General features: G+C 45.3%; 1 protein-coding gene across 1 annotated transcript; it reads right to left on the bottom strand.

The window, feature by feature from the left end:
• Window positions 1-3,955: 3,955 nt before the first annotated feature.
• Window positions 3,956-15,618, bottom strand: FIGLA (folliculogenesis specific bHLH transcription factor). The gene is given in 6 exon segments (XM_036335517.1): window positions 3,956-3,975; window positions 4,228-4,261; window positions 10,421-10,440; window positions 10,443-10,644; window positions 12,256-12,408; window positions 15,418-15,618. Coding segments are annotated over 6 exon segments (630 nt in total).
• Between the last annotated feature and the right edge of the window lie 1,219 nt (window positions 15,619-16,837).

Below are 16,837 nucleotides of genomic sequence, written 5' to 3'. Positions count from 1 at the left end.
ACTGGGCTTCAGCTGCCCACAGCAGTAACCTGCTCAGTCATGCATATTTCATAGGCTGCTTCCTTCTGAGCGTCACTTTCCCTCTCCCCTGTTGATGTTTCCTTTCCTCAAGTAATCCATAAATCATGGCCTACTTTTAGGGGAATCCAATTTAAGACAGGAAATGGGGCCCAGCCAGCGTGGCTCAATGGTTGAGCATCAACCTATGAACCAAAAGGTCACAGTTCGATTCCAGGTCAGGGCACATGCCCAGGTTTTGGGCTCGATCCCCAGTGTGGGACGTGCAGGAGGCAGCTGATCCATGATTCTCTCTCATCGTTGATGTTTCTCTCTCTCTCCCTCTCCCTTCCTCTCTGAAATCAATTTTTTTAAAAAAGGCAGGAAATGCGGGAGAAACTATGCTTTCAGAGCAAGAACAATGATAAATTCTAAGTCTAGAACTCCTGAAGACCCCACTCTCCCAACAAGCGGAGGTTCAGCCACTCTGTGGCCGTGGCCTGCTGTGGAGAGAGAACTGGGCGTCCAAGGCCTGGGGCTGCAGCCTCTGACTCAGTGACTCCGTGGCCTCTAGAAAGACTCTGCCCCGAGGTCTCACTTCCCAGCTGTAAAGTGAGGGAACAGTGCTTACCGTCTTTTTTGGGCTGAGTTGTGTCCCCATAAAATCCCTATATTGAAGAACTAACCCCTAGTTCCTCAGAATGTGACTTTATTTGGAGTTTGGTCTTAAAACAGATAAGAAATGAGATAATTGCCGAAACCAGTTTGGCTCAGTGGATAGAGCGTCGGCCTGCGGGCTGAAAGGTCCCAGGTTCGATTCCGGTCAAGGGCATGTACCTGGGTTGCGGGCACATCCCCAGTAGGAGATGTGCAGGAGGCAGCTGATCGATGTTTCTCTCTCATCGATGTTTCTAACTATCTCTCTCCCTTCCTCTCTGTAAAAAATCAATAAAATATATTAAAAAAAAAAAGAAATGAGATAATTAAAGAATTAAAAAAAACGTCATATGAGTGGGCCCTAATCCAATAGAATGGGTGTCTATAAGAAAGAACATGGACCCAGACTGGCACAGAGGGAAGATCACATAAATACACAGGGAGAGGACAGTCATCGCAGCCAAGGAGAGAGGCATCAGAAGATTGTACCTTGATCCCTTGGTCTCAGATACATTTCTGTTGTTCAAGCCATCCAGCCTGTGGTACCTTGTGATGGCAGCCCTAGAAAACTCAGCCAATCTCCCACCACCCAGGACTGCCGGGCAAACAAAACGGGACACCAAATAGAAGTATTGACAGTCTGATTACTGATTAAAATGAAATAGCCAGCAACTGTAACCCCAGCCCCAGGAGGGAAGAACCAGGCAGGGCAGTGAGTCCTCACATGCAGCTGATGGAGAAGCCTCAGGCTCTAGACTCCAGTGTCTAGGCCAGTGATGGCGAACCTTTTGAGCTCGGCGTGTCAGCATGTTGGAAAACCCGAACTTAACTCTGATGCTGTCACATATAGAAATTTTTTGATCTTTGCAACCATAGTAAAACAAAGATTTATATTTTTGATATTTATTTTATATATTTAAATGCCATTTAACAAAGAAAAATCAACCAAAAAAATGAGTTCGCGTGTCCCCTCTGACACGCGTGTCAGAGGTTCGCCATCACTAGTCTAGGCAGTGGTTCTCAACCTTCTGGCCCTTTAAATACAGTTCCTCATGTTGTGACCCAACCATAAAATTATTTTCGTTGCTACTGTTATGAATCGTCATGTAAATATCTGATATGCAGGATGGTCTTAGGCGACCCCTGTGAAAGGGTCGTTTGACCGCCAAAGGGGTCACAACCCACAGGTTGAGAAACGCTGGTCTAGAGGAAAGGCAACTCTTGTTACAAAGTGGCAAAGAACTTGGCTAAATTGTGCTTTCAGTGTTTTGTAGAAGGCAGAACTTGCAAGTGATGAAATTGGATATTTAGCAGAGTAGATTTCTAAGCAAACTATTGAAGGTGCAACTTGGGTCCCTCTTACTGCTTATAGTAAAATGTAAGAGGAAAGAGATGAATTAAAGAATTTTTAAACAAAAAGGAACCAAAACTTGCAGATTTGAGAAATTCTCAGCCCACCTATATTGCAGAAGGTGAGAAAGCTTGCTCTGAAGAGAGCATTAAGGGTATAGCTGAACAACCATTTGATCGAGAGATCATGGGGACAACTTCTGGACTTAATCAGCCATCTCAAAAGAGGCCAGGAATAGAGATGGGATTATACCAGCTATGATACTGTCAGTTTGAACTAAAGGGGACGGAGAAAACAGGCCAGAATGAAGGCAGGTGTTGGACTTCCTGGATTTTACAGAACCAGACCATAGAATCATCTGGTTGTAAACATGCACTACTCTTCAAGGAGGCGATTCAGAGATCATCAGGGCTGCTGCTCTGACCACAGGCCCAGGAGGCAAGTCTATTTCCTCCAGGTTTCAGAGGGCAGGGCCATCACTGCAGAGACCTCTTTGTGTGGGGGAGGGGGGGAGGAGGGGAGTAGGAGGGGCGAGATGCTGCCAACCCAGGGCTCCTGGAAGGTGGGATGTTGAGCCAAAGGGGATTATGGTGAAGTCATAAGATCTAATGGAACTTGCCTGGCTAGTGTTGAGGCCTGCATGGGACCCGTCATCCTTTATTCTTTCCTATTTCCCTTTTGGAATGGGAATGTCTATCCTATGCCTATTCACCATTGCATTTGGAAACACATAGCTTGTCTGGTTTCCCAGGATCACAGCTGGAGGACTTCTGCCTCTGGATGAATCATACCCAGAGTCGTACCCAAGTGATATACATACTTAGATGAGACTTTGGATCTCAGACTTTAGAGTTGATGCCAGAATGAGTTAAGACTTCTGGGGCTGTTGCAATGGAATGAATGTATTTTGCATGTTATAAGAACATGAGTTTGGGGAATTAGGGGCAGAATGCTATGGACTGAATTGTGTTCCCCCTGCCTCCCAAAAAAATATTCATATGTTGAAGCCCTAACCCCCAATGTGACTACTTGGAGACCATTAAAGTTAAATAAGGTTCTAAGGGTGGGACCTTAATCCAATAGAATCCGTGTCCTTATAAGAAGAGGAAGAGAGACCAGAGCTTGCTCACTCAGGCTAGCTCTCTACTATGTGAAGCCACAGAGAGAAGGCAGCTGTCTGCTACCCAGAAACCAAACCTCCTCGTCCTTGATCTTAGATTTCCCAGTCTCCAGAACTTCGAGAAATAAATTTCTATTGTTTAAGCCACTCAGGCTATGGTATTTTTCATAGCAGCCCAAGCTAACTAATACATGTTTTGTGCCCCTGTTTCCCCATTGGTAAGACAGGGATAATCGTGGCTACCTGTGAGGACAGTTGTGAGGAAAGTTAACATGGGAAAATATGGAGGGCAGAACCCAGCATACTTTAAGTGCTATGTCTCTTTGAGGAACTGTTATAAAAATGAAGACTGCCTCTATGCTCAAGGTGCTTGGAGTCCAGCTTGCACAAAGGTGTCATAGGGCCTTCGCTAGGTATTGAGCTAACCCGGAAAATTCTCACTCCCATTGGCTAATAGTTACAACTCCACATTCTTCAAGCTTTAATTTGTATTCCTCTTAAAGGTTAATTTTCCCAGGAAAGGTTAGCAGTCACTTATTTCTCAGGTAATGAAAACAGATGGAATGAAAGATATTAGGTGTAGGACCTAAGAGGATGAGGACAGAGACCACTGGAGGGTTGAAGAATAAAAATGCAGGCTGAAGGCCCTGAAGCCTATTTCTTCAAAGCATGAAATTAAGGAGAAAGTACAGTAGAGTAGATTTGTAACAAGCAAGGCCATTTAAAGGGTAATGGCAAACTTTGAATTATCACACACACACAGAAAAAATCATTAAGACTCCAAAACTGCAATTTATTTGTCTGCAGAATATAGACCTGCACCAGTTTTTTCACTTTTCATATTTGGAACCTGAAACACAGAAGAGAGTTTCTTGTAAATGCTAAAGATAAGAACAGACAGGTCACAAAAGAAATATCTAAAAACTTGTTCATTTCATTAATAATCAAAGATGTTTGCATTTAAAGACATCATTTTCACCCAGTAAAAATCTATCATTTTAATAGATCCTACTGTTGGCAAGGATATGATGAATTCAGCACTCTTACATAGATGATAGTATTATAAATTAGAGCCATGCACCAAGTCATAGATTGTACCTACCATGGCTCAGGAGTTCTACTTCTGGGAATCTATCCTTTAAAAAAATACAGAAAGAGTGAAACACATTTGGTTATTTGCCATGTTTATGAGAACAAAAACCTGAAAACAAATATCTGTCTATTAGAAAACTGTCCAATTTAATGAGCCATTAAGACTTGTAATAAAGACCATATATTAACCTCTAAACATGCCAATGGTAGAATAAGGAAAAACAGAACACACAATGTTATCTACCCCATGGTAATTTCTTAACTCAGCTGTATAGAAAAAAAAATATTTGAAAGCATTTTAGAATATATCCATCAGCGGTTTTACTAAGATCATTCTGTATCCTCTCAATTTTCTGAAATCTCAACTTGAAGAAAAAACAAACGCATGACTAAAAAAATAAGCTCACTTAAATGATGGTCAGGCAGTCTGTATATCGGAACTTAGATGTGTGTCACTGTGGATAATAAAATACCAAATGCTTTAACTTAGGTTAAAGTTCTTATTTATTTCCTAGTCCCCTCTCATTCACATTTCAAGGGCGAGTTTTGTCAGAATGAAAGCCTGTTACAGGATTTAACACTATTTCCCACATCCCACTGACTCGCTGAACATTGGGCAAGTTATTTAAACTTCTGTCCCTTAGTTTCCTGACATGTAAAATGGATATAATTGCCTGTATATCACAAGTTGGTTACAAAACTTAATAGGTTAATAGATACCATCTTCCAGGAACAGCGTCTGGCACAACATAAGTATCAACAACTATTTTCCCCCTGACCTCGATGAAGCCTTTTCTCTATCCATGTGATCAAGCTTTCTTTTTTGAGTTCAAATTTAGCTTTAGACATTTTACTTTAAAAGTTTTTATATCATCTAGAAGGTTTTAAACCTAAGAGACAAATTCATGTAATGTTGTGTTTACTTGAAGGGTTAAAGGGTAATTTAATCTTACCAGCCTATAGTCTAGTAGTATACTATATATCATTGTCTTAGTGTTTTTCTTAAGTGTTTCCTGGAAAATCCGAAAAGGTAATACTTAAGCATCAGAATATGAAAACGTAAATTTTATTAATGTTGTCTGATTCTCACAGTTCATTAAAAAGAAAAGCCTGTTGGCCTCATCTAAGTCAATGCATTACAGGACCAAGAAGAGTGTGGTCTGAGGAACAGAAACCCAGCTCGCTGCCCAACTGCTTTAACAAGGCAGGTGCACTCCTGTTGCTGGGTGTGTTGCCGGGTAATTTGACATACTATCCAATGTACTTTTCCCTCCATCTAGTCCTTGGATCTGAGATTTCCCTCATCCACTCAGTCAAGGCTTGGGGTTGGGATGGGTGGCAGCAATAGAGGAGAATGGCAAGAATTGGATGGAAGTTTCCCTCAAAGGTAGAGGCTGGCCTTCCTTGGACAGACAGCGCTTTGGGTTAGCAGAAAACCAAATGCTAAGGCCACCTAAGCTAGTACTTGAGGGAGGTCAATGTGTCCTTCCACCTTTCCCCCTTATTCTAATCCTGGGCTAGCCAGAATAGGTCAAGGGCCATCACATGTCAGAGAAATAAAAAGAAAGCATTGGCTTTCTCAAATTATGCTCACTGACAGGGTTAGGAGCACAAACCAGGTAGAGTTCTTGCCAAACACACTTCACACACATACACATGCATGCACACACAACATACCAAAACCCACTTCCATGATTGATTCGACCTTTTGTCCTCATAGAAAAATTAGAGTTCCAACAAACTCCCTCTCTTATTTTTGCAAAGAAATAGAAATTTGTCTATCCTTTAACTTTTTAAAAATCTTCATCAGATTTGGCTTTAAGAGTCTTCCTTGGGTGCTAGTTGGATCTCTTCCCAAGTAGCTGCGGCCTCAGGAATCCTCCACCTGAATCACTCCAAAGTCAGATGGGTCCCATCCTGCATGTCCCAGATGTCACCCTTCCAATGTTCCAGAGAGGACGACCAGCATCCGTATCATCACAGCCCCAAACCCTCAGTGCCCGAAGTTCAGAAGACACAATAACACCCTAGAGCCAAATGCAACCACTGGCACAGCCTTCCCTCTGAACCTCAGCGCCCTTGGTCTGGGGGCTGCAAAGTTAAATGCCTCAACTGGTGAAGTAATAGGGGGTGGTGGAGACCAACAAACCAGAGAATACCCACCCCATCAAAAAGGAAGTTCAGTTTTTTAAATACTCTGTTGGCTAAACTTATCAGAATATGGCCCCTAGGCTACCAGTGAACACTGAGGCAGACAAAAGTGCTTCCTAAGGAAAAGCCTAGGCCAGTGATGGCGAACCTATGACAGGGGTGTCAGAGGTGACACGCGAACTCATTTTTTTGGTTGATTTTTCTTTGTTAAGTGGCATTTAAATACATAAAATAAATATCAAAAATATAAATCTTTCTTTTACTATGGTTGCAAATATCAAAAAATTTCTATATGTGACATGGCACCAGAGTAAAGTTAGGGTTTTTCAAAATGCTGACACGCCGAGCTCAAAAGGTTCGCCATCACTGGCCTAGGCCCACCCCACTGCATGGTTAGGGTTTTTGCTAAAACACACAGCCACTACCTGGGGGAAATGTGAGAGGGAAGACAGAAGGATAGATGCTTCCGGGCTTTCCCTGGGTGATGATAAATTAATCCCAACTCATTCCAGAGCTTAAAATGCCATTAGAAGAAATGTCTGCAGCGATTGCTTTCACACGGAGACTACCACAACCTGCAGAGGAAGTAGTAGAAATCTACCACCCACACGGCTTTCCTTCTCTGAGAAACGCTTTCCCAGGACTGCTGCCCGGACAGGCCACGATTTAGAAGTGTGTGGTGGGGACACCTCCGGCCTCATAATAAACACCATGTTTATCCATCTCTCTCTGTCCAGAGCTCCTCTGACCCAGCACAATCGGCACCTCACCCCAACACTGAAGGTGGCCTTTGCACAGGGACACAACCTCCACAGGATCACAGGCCACTCTGAACAAAATTCAGAGCCTTGCATGATGTGAAATGCCCACATCCTAGCCACGCATGACAGTAGAAGGAGTAAACAATGGTGTTTTATTCAACATCTTGCTGCCCAGCAATGCCCAATCCCCAAACAGCAAGATCTGACACCTGCAAGTCCAATTCTAAATGAGCCTCGTCCGGACCTTGACATTAATCCCTAGCCCCACCCCGGCCAGATGCTGTGGCATCACCTGGCCCACAGCCTTCTCCATCCACACACATACTTGCTGATTCAGTCCCCCAAGGAACCTACCCTCGCCTGAGAAATTAATCTCCATTCCTACCATCAGCAGATCTTATGTACTTCGTTTGGAATTTTGCCTCTCAGGAATGTTGCTGATCTTGCATAGCCTGTTCAGACACATCCCCAAATCCCAAAATATGACCATCTCTGCCAGAATCCGGAGTCCACTCTTCAAATCCTCTCCAAGGGCAAGAAGGGCTAAGTGGGACATCAGGTTGGCAACTTACTTTTAAATGGGTCAGGAAAAACATTCTTTGTACTGTACTTGCAAGTTTTCTATAAGTGGATTATTGTTTCAGAATAAATGTTTTTATTTTTAAAAATGATTTGAACATCAAAGTATAAGAAACCCTTGACAAAACTGATGAAATCCTAGAACACTTCTGCAAAAAATGACTCTCTATATTCAGGCCTTAGAGAGCACACAGAAGTTATAGGCATATATTGAAAATCCAAAATTTATTAATTCTTTGTTTATTTTAAGAACGAGAGGCCCAATACATGAAATTTGTGGGGCTGGGAGGGTCCCTCAGCCCAGCCCGTGCCCTCTCTCAATCCGGGACCCCTCGTTCCTAATTGCCTGCCTGCTTGGCTCGCCACTCTTCAGCACCTGCCGTGGAGGCAGGAGAGAGGCTCCCACCACCGCTCCCCAGCCGTGAGCCTGGCTTCTGGCTGAGCATCTGCCCCCTGGTGGTCAGTGCATGTCATAGTGACCAGTCATTCTGGTTGTTCCACCTTAACAGTCACTGGGCTTTTATTATATAGACTAGAGGCCCAGTGCACGAAATTCATGCACTTGGCAGGGGGCAGGGGGAGGGGTCTCTCAGCCCAGCCTGTGCCCTCTCGCAGTCCAGAAGCCCTTGGGTGGGGGAGTGCTCAGCCAGCAGTTGGACATCCTTAGTGCTGCCGTGGAGGCCGTGAGCTCAGCTTCTGGCTGAGTGGCACTCCCCTTGTGAGAGCGCACTGGCCACCAAGGGGCAGCTCCTGCATTGAGCATCTGCCCCCTGGTGGTCAGTGTGCATCATAGGGAACGGTTGAGCAGCCTTAGCATATCATTAGCATATTACACTTTGATTGGTTGAATGGACAATCAGATGACTGGACACTTAGCATATTAGGCTTTTATTATATAGGATTAGCACACTCTTTCAATTAAACTTGGTTAGCTAAAAGACTAAAAATGAAGTGTTTTGTTCCCTTTGTAAAAGAAATTTTCAATCAGAACTTTTGTTTCCTACTAGAAAAAGTTAATCCCTACTTTAAATCAATTTACTAGAAATGGCCTATCTCCAGGATCACTTCTCCTTGGAACACATGGGTCTCCTATACGTCCTTGCTGCCGGTGTCACCAGCATAGGCTTGCTCTGCTATGAGGCCCAACAGGACTGGCAGAAACGGAACAGCCGGTTAGCTCACCATGAGAATGGCATGGTGATGCCCACCTGATAAGCATCAGTGGGGATTAAATGCAAGTAAGATTCTAGCCTTACTGCTCTAGTACATATTAAAACTTACGTTTGTGGAAGCATTACTGTTATTAACTTAGATACCCAGGTTCAAGTTTCAGTTCAGGTCAGATCTACATTCTTTTCTTTCATTCTCAGTCATTTGCTGTCAGCTCATGTAGTAGCAACAGGAATTCTGTCTCCTAAGGGTTGATTGGCAAGGGAAGGTTTGTATCTCAAATGGCCCAGAATTTGAAAATCTAGACGAAGCATGTGCACAAATGGAGTACTTAGAAAAGAGTAATCAAATCAGAAATGGTAACCAAAGCCAGCCAGTCAGCAGGAAGCCTGTAAGACCTCAAACCTGAGTGGAGCATTGGTGAGAGGCGCGTGAGAAATCCCTGAACACTTGCTGCAAACACAGCTAAAGTGTCTGTGGCTCATTGTTGATTGCTCACCAATCAATGCTGATTGCTCGCCAAACAATGTGATTGCTCATGGTGCATCAAGCAGACTTAATAATGTATGTGCAATTGAACACTGACATGCCAGGTACTGTGCTAGACACTTCACTGACATGATGCCCTTTGGACCTCACAGTTATCTTACATACAGGGTAGGTACAATTATCCTTCCCATTCTACAGATGAGCAAACTGAGGGCTGGGGAGATTCAGATTCAGTAGCTCACCCAAGGTCACACAGCTAGGAAGTGGTAGAACCAGGGTTTCAACCTCAGCATTCTATCTCTAAAACCTGCGCTCAACTGCTATTCGAAATGGCCTCCCATCACCAACCACCACTTGTGACTCCACAGCCCCTTTTTCCCTTATATCAGACGAAGCAACTTGCTTGGTACAGTACATTTAGTTATAGATTCCCACAAGACTTTCATAGTTCAATAGCAATCGTATTGTCGGATGGAGTAAGGGGTCTCATCTGTGTAACACTGAAACACAGCAAGGACCAAAAGTCCACCTTCTAGACATGGAGAAGCCGGCTGCTATTTCAAGTGGCTTCTTAGCTGGGCAGAGTAATAAGAGCGGTTACAATAAACTCCTTGTTATTACGCTGCCTTATAACAAGGCCAATTTTTTTAAATGTATGCATGTGCACACGAGTGTGCGTGTGTGTACATGCTTGTATATGCTATGACCATGCAGCTTTATGTATGGCAATCTAGTACTTATTTCTTTCTCTAGAGTCCTCAGAGTCCAGAAAACCTTTTGATATATTAATGAGGGTCATAAAAAATAAGCTTAGGTCTATGATAAGTGGTTCTGGAGGAGTTGGCTTCCCCTTGGGCTGCTTACCGGTTCATTTGGGGACATAATAATAGATCTTCCAAACTAGCCAACTCCATCTCCCAAACTAGGTGCTTTCACAAAATGAACTTGTTTCAATAATGGTTCATCATTAAAAAAATACCCAAACACCTCAAGGGAAGCGTTTTGAATTTTTTTTTTTAAATCTATATTGCAATTTAAGAAGAAAGACTTTACCATACTCCTGGTAGGGGAGTAACTCCAGTTGTAGACATCACGCTCTGGCGACAAGTGCATGCTGGTTCACCACTGCCACCATCTGCCCAGGGCCCTTCCTCCTCATTCTTCAAGCCCACATCACAGCCAGCACATTGAGTGCTGTTCCTCAATTGCTCTTTAGCCATGGATATACGTGGTTCGGAAGTACTGTTTATATAGTTCTGATGATCTGGGTTTTGTTTCTAGAAATCATATTTTTAGTTGTCAAATGCTATGACAGTCAGACTTTGAAGATTTAAATCAATATATTTCAAAATTGTAATGGATAACATTTCATTTAAGTTATAAGGGCAATTCTTAAGTTATGGAGAGAAAAATCATTGCTCAATGGACTGTATTTTGTTCTTCTATAACCTTAAAATGTTGTGTAATGGGCCACTGCATTTAAAATATTATAGCAACATGGAACAGATCCTGTACTTTAATGAAAACAGCATAAAACTAAGCGCTTCTGTTACACAATAAACATACAAGAAAAAAACTAAGGCAGCCACTTGTATATCTGCAAACTATGGCCATGCTAAACCCAGCTATCCAATTTGGCCAGTAGGACAATCCATTCCTGTAGAATGTGTCCTTCCGGTCATCACCTAAGAAGGACTAATATACAAGAAAAGAAAAAAACGCCCCAAAAAGTACAATTATGCACCTGGCTATTTCTGCCCTAAGCTGATAGAATGATTGTTTCTCTTCTGGTATCTGTCCTTCTCCTCTGTCCCTAAACATGGACCCACTGCTACTTGGAAAAGACCTTTACTGGCTCTAACAGCTTTTCTCTTCCCTTTGGTTTTTAACCTTTCCTTCCAGTCTCAGACTGCCAGGCTGAATGGACTTGAAGTTTGCCACTGCCCTCTGCTTAGATTCCAGATTTTTAGCAATAACACACCCGCAACCCCCTACCAGCTGGCTCCCAGCCATTCCTATTCCACATCTCAAATGCTGGACCTGGTTGCCTTTCCTGAGCTCTCTGTGCTCCTCCCACTACTTCCTACCCCCAGATTCTCAAGATTCCCCCAACCCTGACTTTAGGACCCATCTTGCTTCTCTACTACCTTCCTACCACCTTCTCTCTGATGGCTCCTCCTTCCTCCTGTCAATAATTTCACTTAGGCCTTTCCTCTCTTCATATTTTACCTCCTCTGATGACGAATCCATTCTCTGGCTTTCAAGGTTTGCCTCTCCATGGAATGAGCCCATAAAATCAACCCCCCGTCTTCCACTGCCTAATGGACACTTCTGAGCCATGCATTCTGAGGAGAGTGGTGACGTTATGGTGCTTCGCAGATTGCAAAGAAGGTTCATTTGATTGCTGTCAGCAGGCGATTGCTGGGCTCTCCAGCAGGGCTGTCCTTTAGGGAGGACCTTTCCCAAGGGAGACCCCTTTGGGATAGAAATGCCTCTTCCTTTCTAGGCCCTGTCTGATGTTTTTCTTGCTGAAGAGAGGCCACCACCACAGTGTGGGCTTATGGGAGCCTCCTCTCATGACACAGCGGTCAAGGTTCTATGAAAGATTCAGCATTTAGGAGCTCAGGGCCCGGGGCAGTGACAGGAGGTGTAGTGATGGTCAGGAACGTGGCTCCAAATCTGACACAGACTTACACTCAGGCCCTGCTCCTGACATTTCTTAACCACGTGGCCTTTAACTGTATGTTGTGTGCTTCCTCTATAAAATGAGGACCATAAATAGCTCAGATGGTTGTTATAAACTAACTGGAATGTATACATAAATTGCCTGGCACATACAAGGGTCAATAAATGATCGATCTCATTGCTCTAACTTCCTAAACCTTTACCTCGGAGTCTTTGGCTCTTCCCAAAACATCACCGAGGACTCGTATGTATTCAGTTGCACCTTTAAGAATGTCAACTTTGCTAGGCTTCCTGCTTTGAGGAAGAAATGGCACCAATGCCTTCAGTTTGGAAAAACCACGGTTGAGATTTTTTATCTGGAAAGCAAAAGGGCACAGTGAGAACAGAGAAGCTAATTTGTACAGACGTCCCCCCAACCACAGAAGGGGGCTTTGAAGGCTCCCTTCCTCAGCTCCCTCGTCTGGGTGGGGCAGCTAAGCAGGCGCATGCCACAGAGCCACCACTCACCGACAATCGTCCCTGGCAAGGAAGGGGAGGGAAGTGACCAACTCAGCACGATGGTGGACAGGCTAGGAGTGCCTATGTTCACTTGATCCCTTTCTGCTCCTCTGAGAACCCAACCACTGCACTGAGACGTAGAGGCAGTAGGGGCAGTGGCTAAAAGCTCTGAGTCCACACAGCTGGGTTTAAAGCCCAGCTCTACCATTTAGCTTTACAAGAGTATTAGGCTACTTCACATCACCAACACTTGGTTTGCTTATCTGCAAAATGAAAAGTACCTACCTTGTAGCTTTCTTTGTTGTAACGCTTCAACTTCTTGCCTAGCTAGGTTGATGATTTAGAGTAAGTGTTAGAGTCCAGAGAGTCTGCATGTTGGTGAGACTCGAAAGGTAGAATGAGATGCCTTTTTTTTTTCAAATCTCCAGGGTCTAATTCCTCAGCTCCAAAGCCCCAAAGTGTGACAATATCTCCCTAGGGGACACAGGTCTTGAAAGACCTGGCTCCTACTCTACCATAAAGCTAATGTACTCACATAGCAAGCCTCTCCCACCCCACATCAAAGTGGACTAAGGACATAGTCAGCCCATTCACCACAGAATAAAATAACCAGGAAACATGAAATATTGAACTTGAATAATCAAAGAACTATAAATTATAACAGAAACAGGTGCCACTTTTCATGTGCCACGCTGGTAAGATTTTTGTTCTGGTTTGTTCATCATACCCAGTATTGAGGATGGAAAAGGGAATGGTCCTATATCTTGTAAAAGGGGACAAAATTGGTAACTTCTCTAGAAAACAATTGGACAACCTGCATCAAAAGTTGAGACTGTATGTATCCCAATAATTCCATATCTAGCATTTTATTCTAAAGTAATGAGCAGACATAGACAGAGATTTATGTACCATAATAAGTTGCAAAGAGCACACATGTCCCACAATAGGAGACTGGGTAAGTTATGGTCCATTTCTAGGTCAGTCTATGCCATTAAAAGTTTCTCTTTGTCGGCCTGCAGACTGAAAGGTCCCAGGTTCGATTCTGGTCAAGGGCATGTACCTTGGTTGTGGGCACATCCCCAGTAGGGGGTGTGCAGGAGGCAGCTGATCGATGTTTCTCTCTCATCGATGTTTCTCTCTCTCTCCCTTCTTCTCTGTAAAAAAATCAATAAAATATTTTTTTTTTAAAAAGTTGCTCTTTGAAAGCATGCTTAGGGATGAGGAAATGCTTTTGATGTTAACTGAAAAAGATACAAATATATCTTCAATATGTGTACTAGATGGTTACAACTTTGAGAAAATTATATCTAGGGTGTCCCCTAAAAATGTATACATACACTTTGAATAACTTCAAAGGCAGGGCTTATTAAAATGCATTTCATTTTCAAAATTGAGCTATCAATTAAAGTGTGTATCCATTTTTGGACACTGTATATATACACATAACTAGAAAAAAAGACTGGGAGCATGTACACAAAGAATGATAGTTCATTGTCATCATGTTTGTGTCATGGGTGTTTCTGTCCCCTATATAGTCATCTCTATATTTTCTGCATATTCATTGCATCATTATAAAGAATAAAGGGGATTAGTTTTAAAACAGTGGATAACACCAGGACGAATTCTCCACAGAAAGCGATTCCTTCCCGGTGGGAAGGCCCACACAAAATGCAAAATATGGGATCCGAATCTTGTTTGAGGGCCACATCATCACAGCAGGTCACAGGGTTATTTTCATGCAGAGTCTAGTGTCTGGTAAAATCATGCTTCTCCACTCTTGCAAGTTTCCCAGTTTTCCCGTAAGTCTTTTACTCTTCCTTGGTCCTTTCTCTGCACACTCTTTCCCAAAGCTCCTAGTTGATTCGCCGGGGCTACATTCCTAAGGGGCAGATGGCAGCCACCTGGGGCAGAGGCCCCAACTGCTCCCACAGCAGGTCCTCCAGCACCTCGGCCGGCGGGGTGCCCAGGAACAGGCCCCAGCAGAACTTCTTCCTCAGTCCCAGCTTAAATGTGCGCCCCTGCCTCTTCCACCATTCACCCTTCCCTGCCCAGGATCCTCTTCTGCTGCAACCCAACCTACAGACTGCAACTGAACCAAAGGAGCCGGATCTGTCAAGTTTGGGTTTCATTACAAATACCAAAAGCTACCAGTAGATGCCGCTCCTACTACGGCCCACGGGACCATTCCGGTTGGTGAGTCAGCGCGAACCCAGCCTGACTGAGAAATGGGCACTTTCTCTATTTTATCAGGAGATTAACTGGGAGTCTGGTGCACACTGGGACATTGGGGAAGGGGAGGTGGGGTTGTTTGTTTTTGTTTGTTTAAGGAGTAACTTCCTTTAGGCCCCACACACGCCATTTGTGCTTGGAGACAGAGACGCAGAGCACAGGGACAAGGGATGGCGAGAGGCCTGCGCGCCCCAAGCGCCCACCAGCGCACTCGGTTGTGAGATTTAAGCGCGACTCGGGTGCTCTAAACTTTTAAAAGCATCTGCCAAGGGGAGACATTTCTGAAGTTGTCAGGGGCCTCCTCAGCTCCGCAGGCGTGTTAGCACAAGTCCAGGTGGGTAGGCACGTGAGGTGCCCATCCCAGTGGCGGCGAGTGAGCAGCTGGACCAGGGTGGCGGGTAACCAGGCCACTGTCATGCACCCTGGCTAGGACACAGCCGGCCCGCAGAGGCCGGCGCTCCTCGGGGGGGCCCCACGGTTGGCCAGCGAGGGGGTGCACTGGGGCCTGACCCGGTGTTGGGAGCTGGTAGCGGGGATGGGGGCGGGGAGAGGGGAGAAAGTCATTCCTGTCCTGGTGCGGGTCCTGGGGCGGCCGAGCCCGGGTGGCCTCGGGGACCCGCGCGGGGCAGGGCGCTCACCCTTTCGCGCTCCTTGGCGTTGGCCACGCGCCGTCGCTCCAGCACCAACTGCAGGTCCTCGGTGGACGAGTAGCCGCCCGAGGGCAGCCGCTTGAGCCGGCAGATGGCGGCCAGCTGGGGCAGTGGCCCGAACTGCTCCCGCAGCAGGTCCTCCAGCACCTCGGCCTTCGGGGTGACGAGCAAGCCGGGCACCATGTCCATGGCTGCGCACTGGGCCGGCGCCGCCCGGCCTCGGGCCTCTTATCTCCTATCCGGGGCACCTGGGGCCGCACGAGGCCCGCTGGCCGCGGGGGCGGGGCCTGGACCACCTGCGCCCATAACCCTGCCCACCGCGGGCACACTGGGTCCCGCTCTCTGGAAGCTGTATCTCTCTCTGTGTACAGTGGGGCCTTGACCAAGGAGTGTCCCGACTAACGAGTTTTTTGAGATACCAGCTGTCTCTCGCAGATTTTTTGCTTTGAGTTGACAGAGTAATTTGAGTTAACGAGCTCCTTAACGAGCTCGGTCTCGGAACGAATTAAACTCGTAAGTCAAGGCCCCACTGTATACAGTTAGGTAGGTATGTTTTACAAAGCATTTCATACTGTTATTTCCAATTCCAATCCAACACCTCAGGTTTCTCCTGAGTGTCCCCCTTTTCTTATTTGTAACTTCCCTCTTTCTTTAAGAATATATATTTTAATACATATTTATATTTTCTAAAATATATTTTTGTTTTTGTTTACTCTAAGTTCATTTTGAGGCAGATAGAAGGCAACAGGAGCCAAATGTGTGGGAATGAGGCCGAAAATGGAGATAGTTTACCCATTTTCTCAACTTTCCTTGAGGATCAAAGAGGACAGATTGACATTGTTCTATTTTTACCGCCAAGCCCTTGAGTGGGCCAGCTGGTGTGTATCAGGAACCCAGTGTAAGAACCTTATTCTTTCACTAGAGGCCCAGTGCACAAATTCCTTCACGGGTGGGGTCCCTCGGGGTGGCCTGTGGAGATCGGGCTCAGCTCATGCCCCCAGCCTTGCAGCCCAGCAGCCCCGCCTGGCACCCCACCTTGGCCTGGCGCCACGCCCTCATCTGCCCCACCATCCCACCATGGTCCTGCTCTCATTGGGGCCCATGGGGCCAGCAGCGCCTCCACTGTCGCCCAGGCCCACCATGGTCTGCGTCGCCCCTGGTGGTCAGCCCACGTCATAGCGACTGGTTAAAATCCTGGTCTCCCTGTGGAACGACTGCTCGAGGAGACAATTTGCATATTAGGCTTTTATTACATAGGATATTTGCTCCCCTCCCTCAACTTTCTGGCCTCTTGGCTGTTAGAGTCCTCCATTGAACCACCTGTTCTGAGGTAGAGCAGTCTGAGCTGAGTTGTTACACCTGATAGGGACTTAGTGCCAATACCTGGCCATCACCCAATAATGCAATG

Source organism: Myotis myotis, unplaced genomic scaffold (genome assembly GCF_014108235.1).
Source record: "Myotis myotis isolate mMyoMyo1 unplaced genomic scaffold, mMyoMyo1.p scaffold_m19_p_14, whole genome shotgun sequence".
Classification (NCBI taxonomy): Eukaryota; Metazoa; Chordata; class Mammalia; order Chiroptera; family Vespertilionidae; genus Myotis; species Myotis myotis.
Note: the sequence above shows the minus strand (reverse complement) of the source record. Positions and strands in the feature narration are given on the sequence as shown.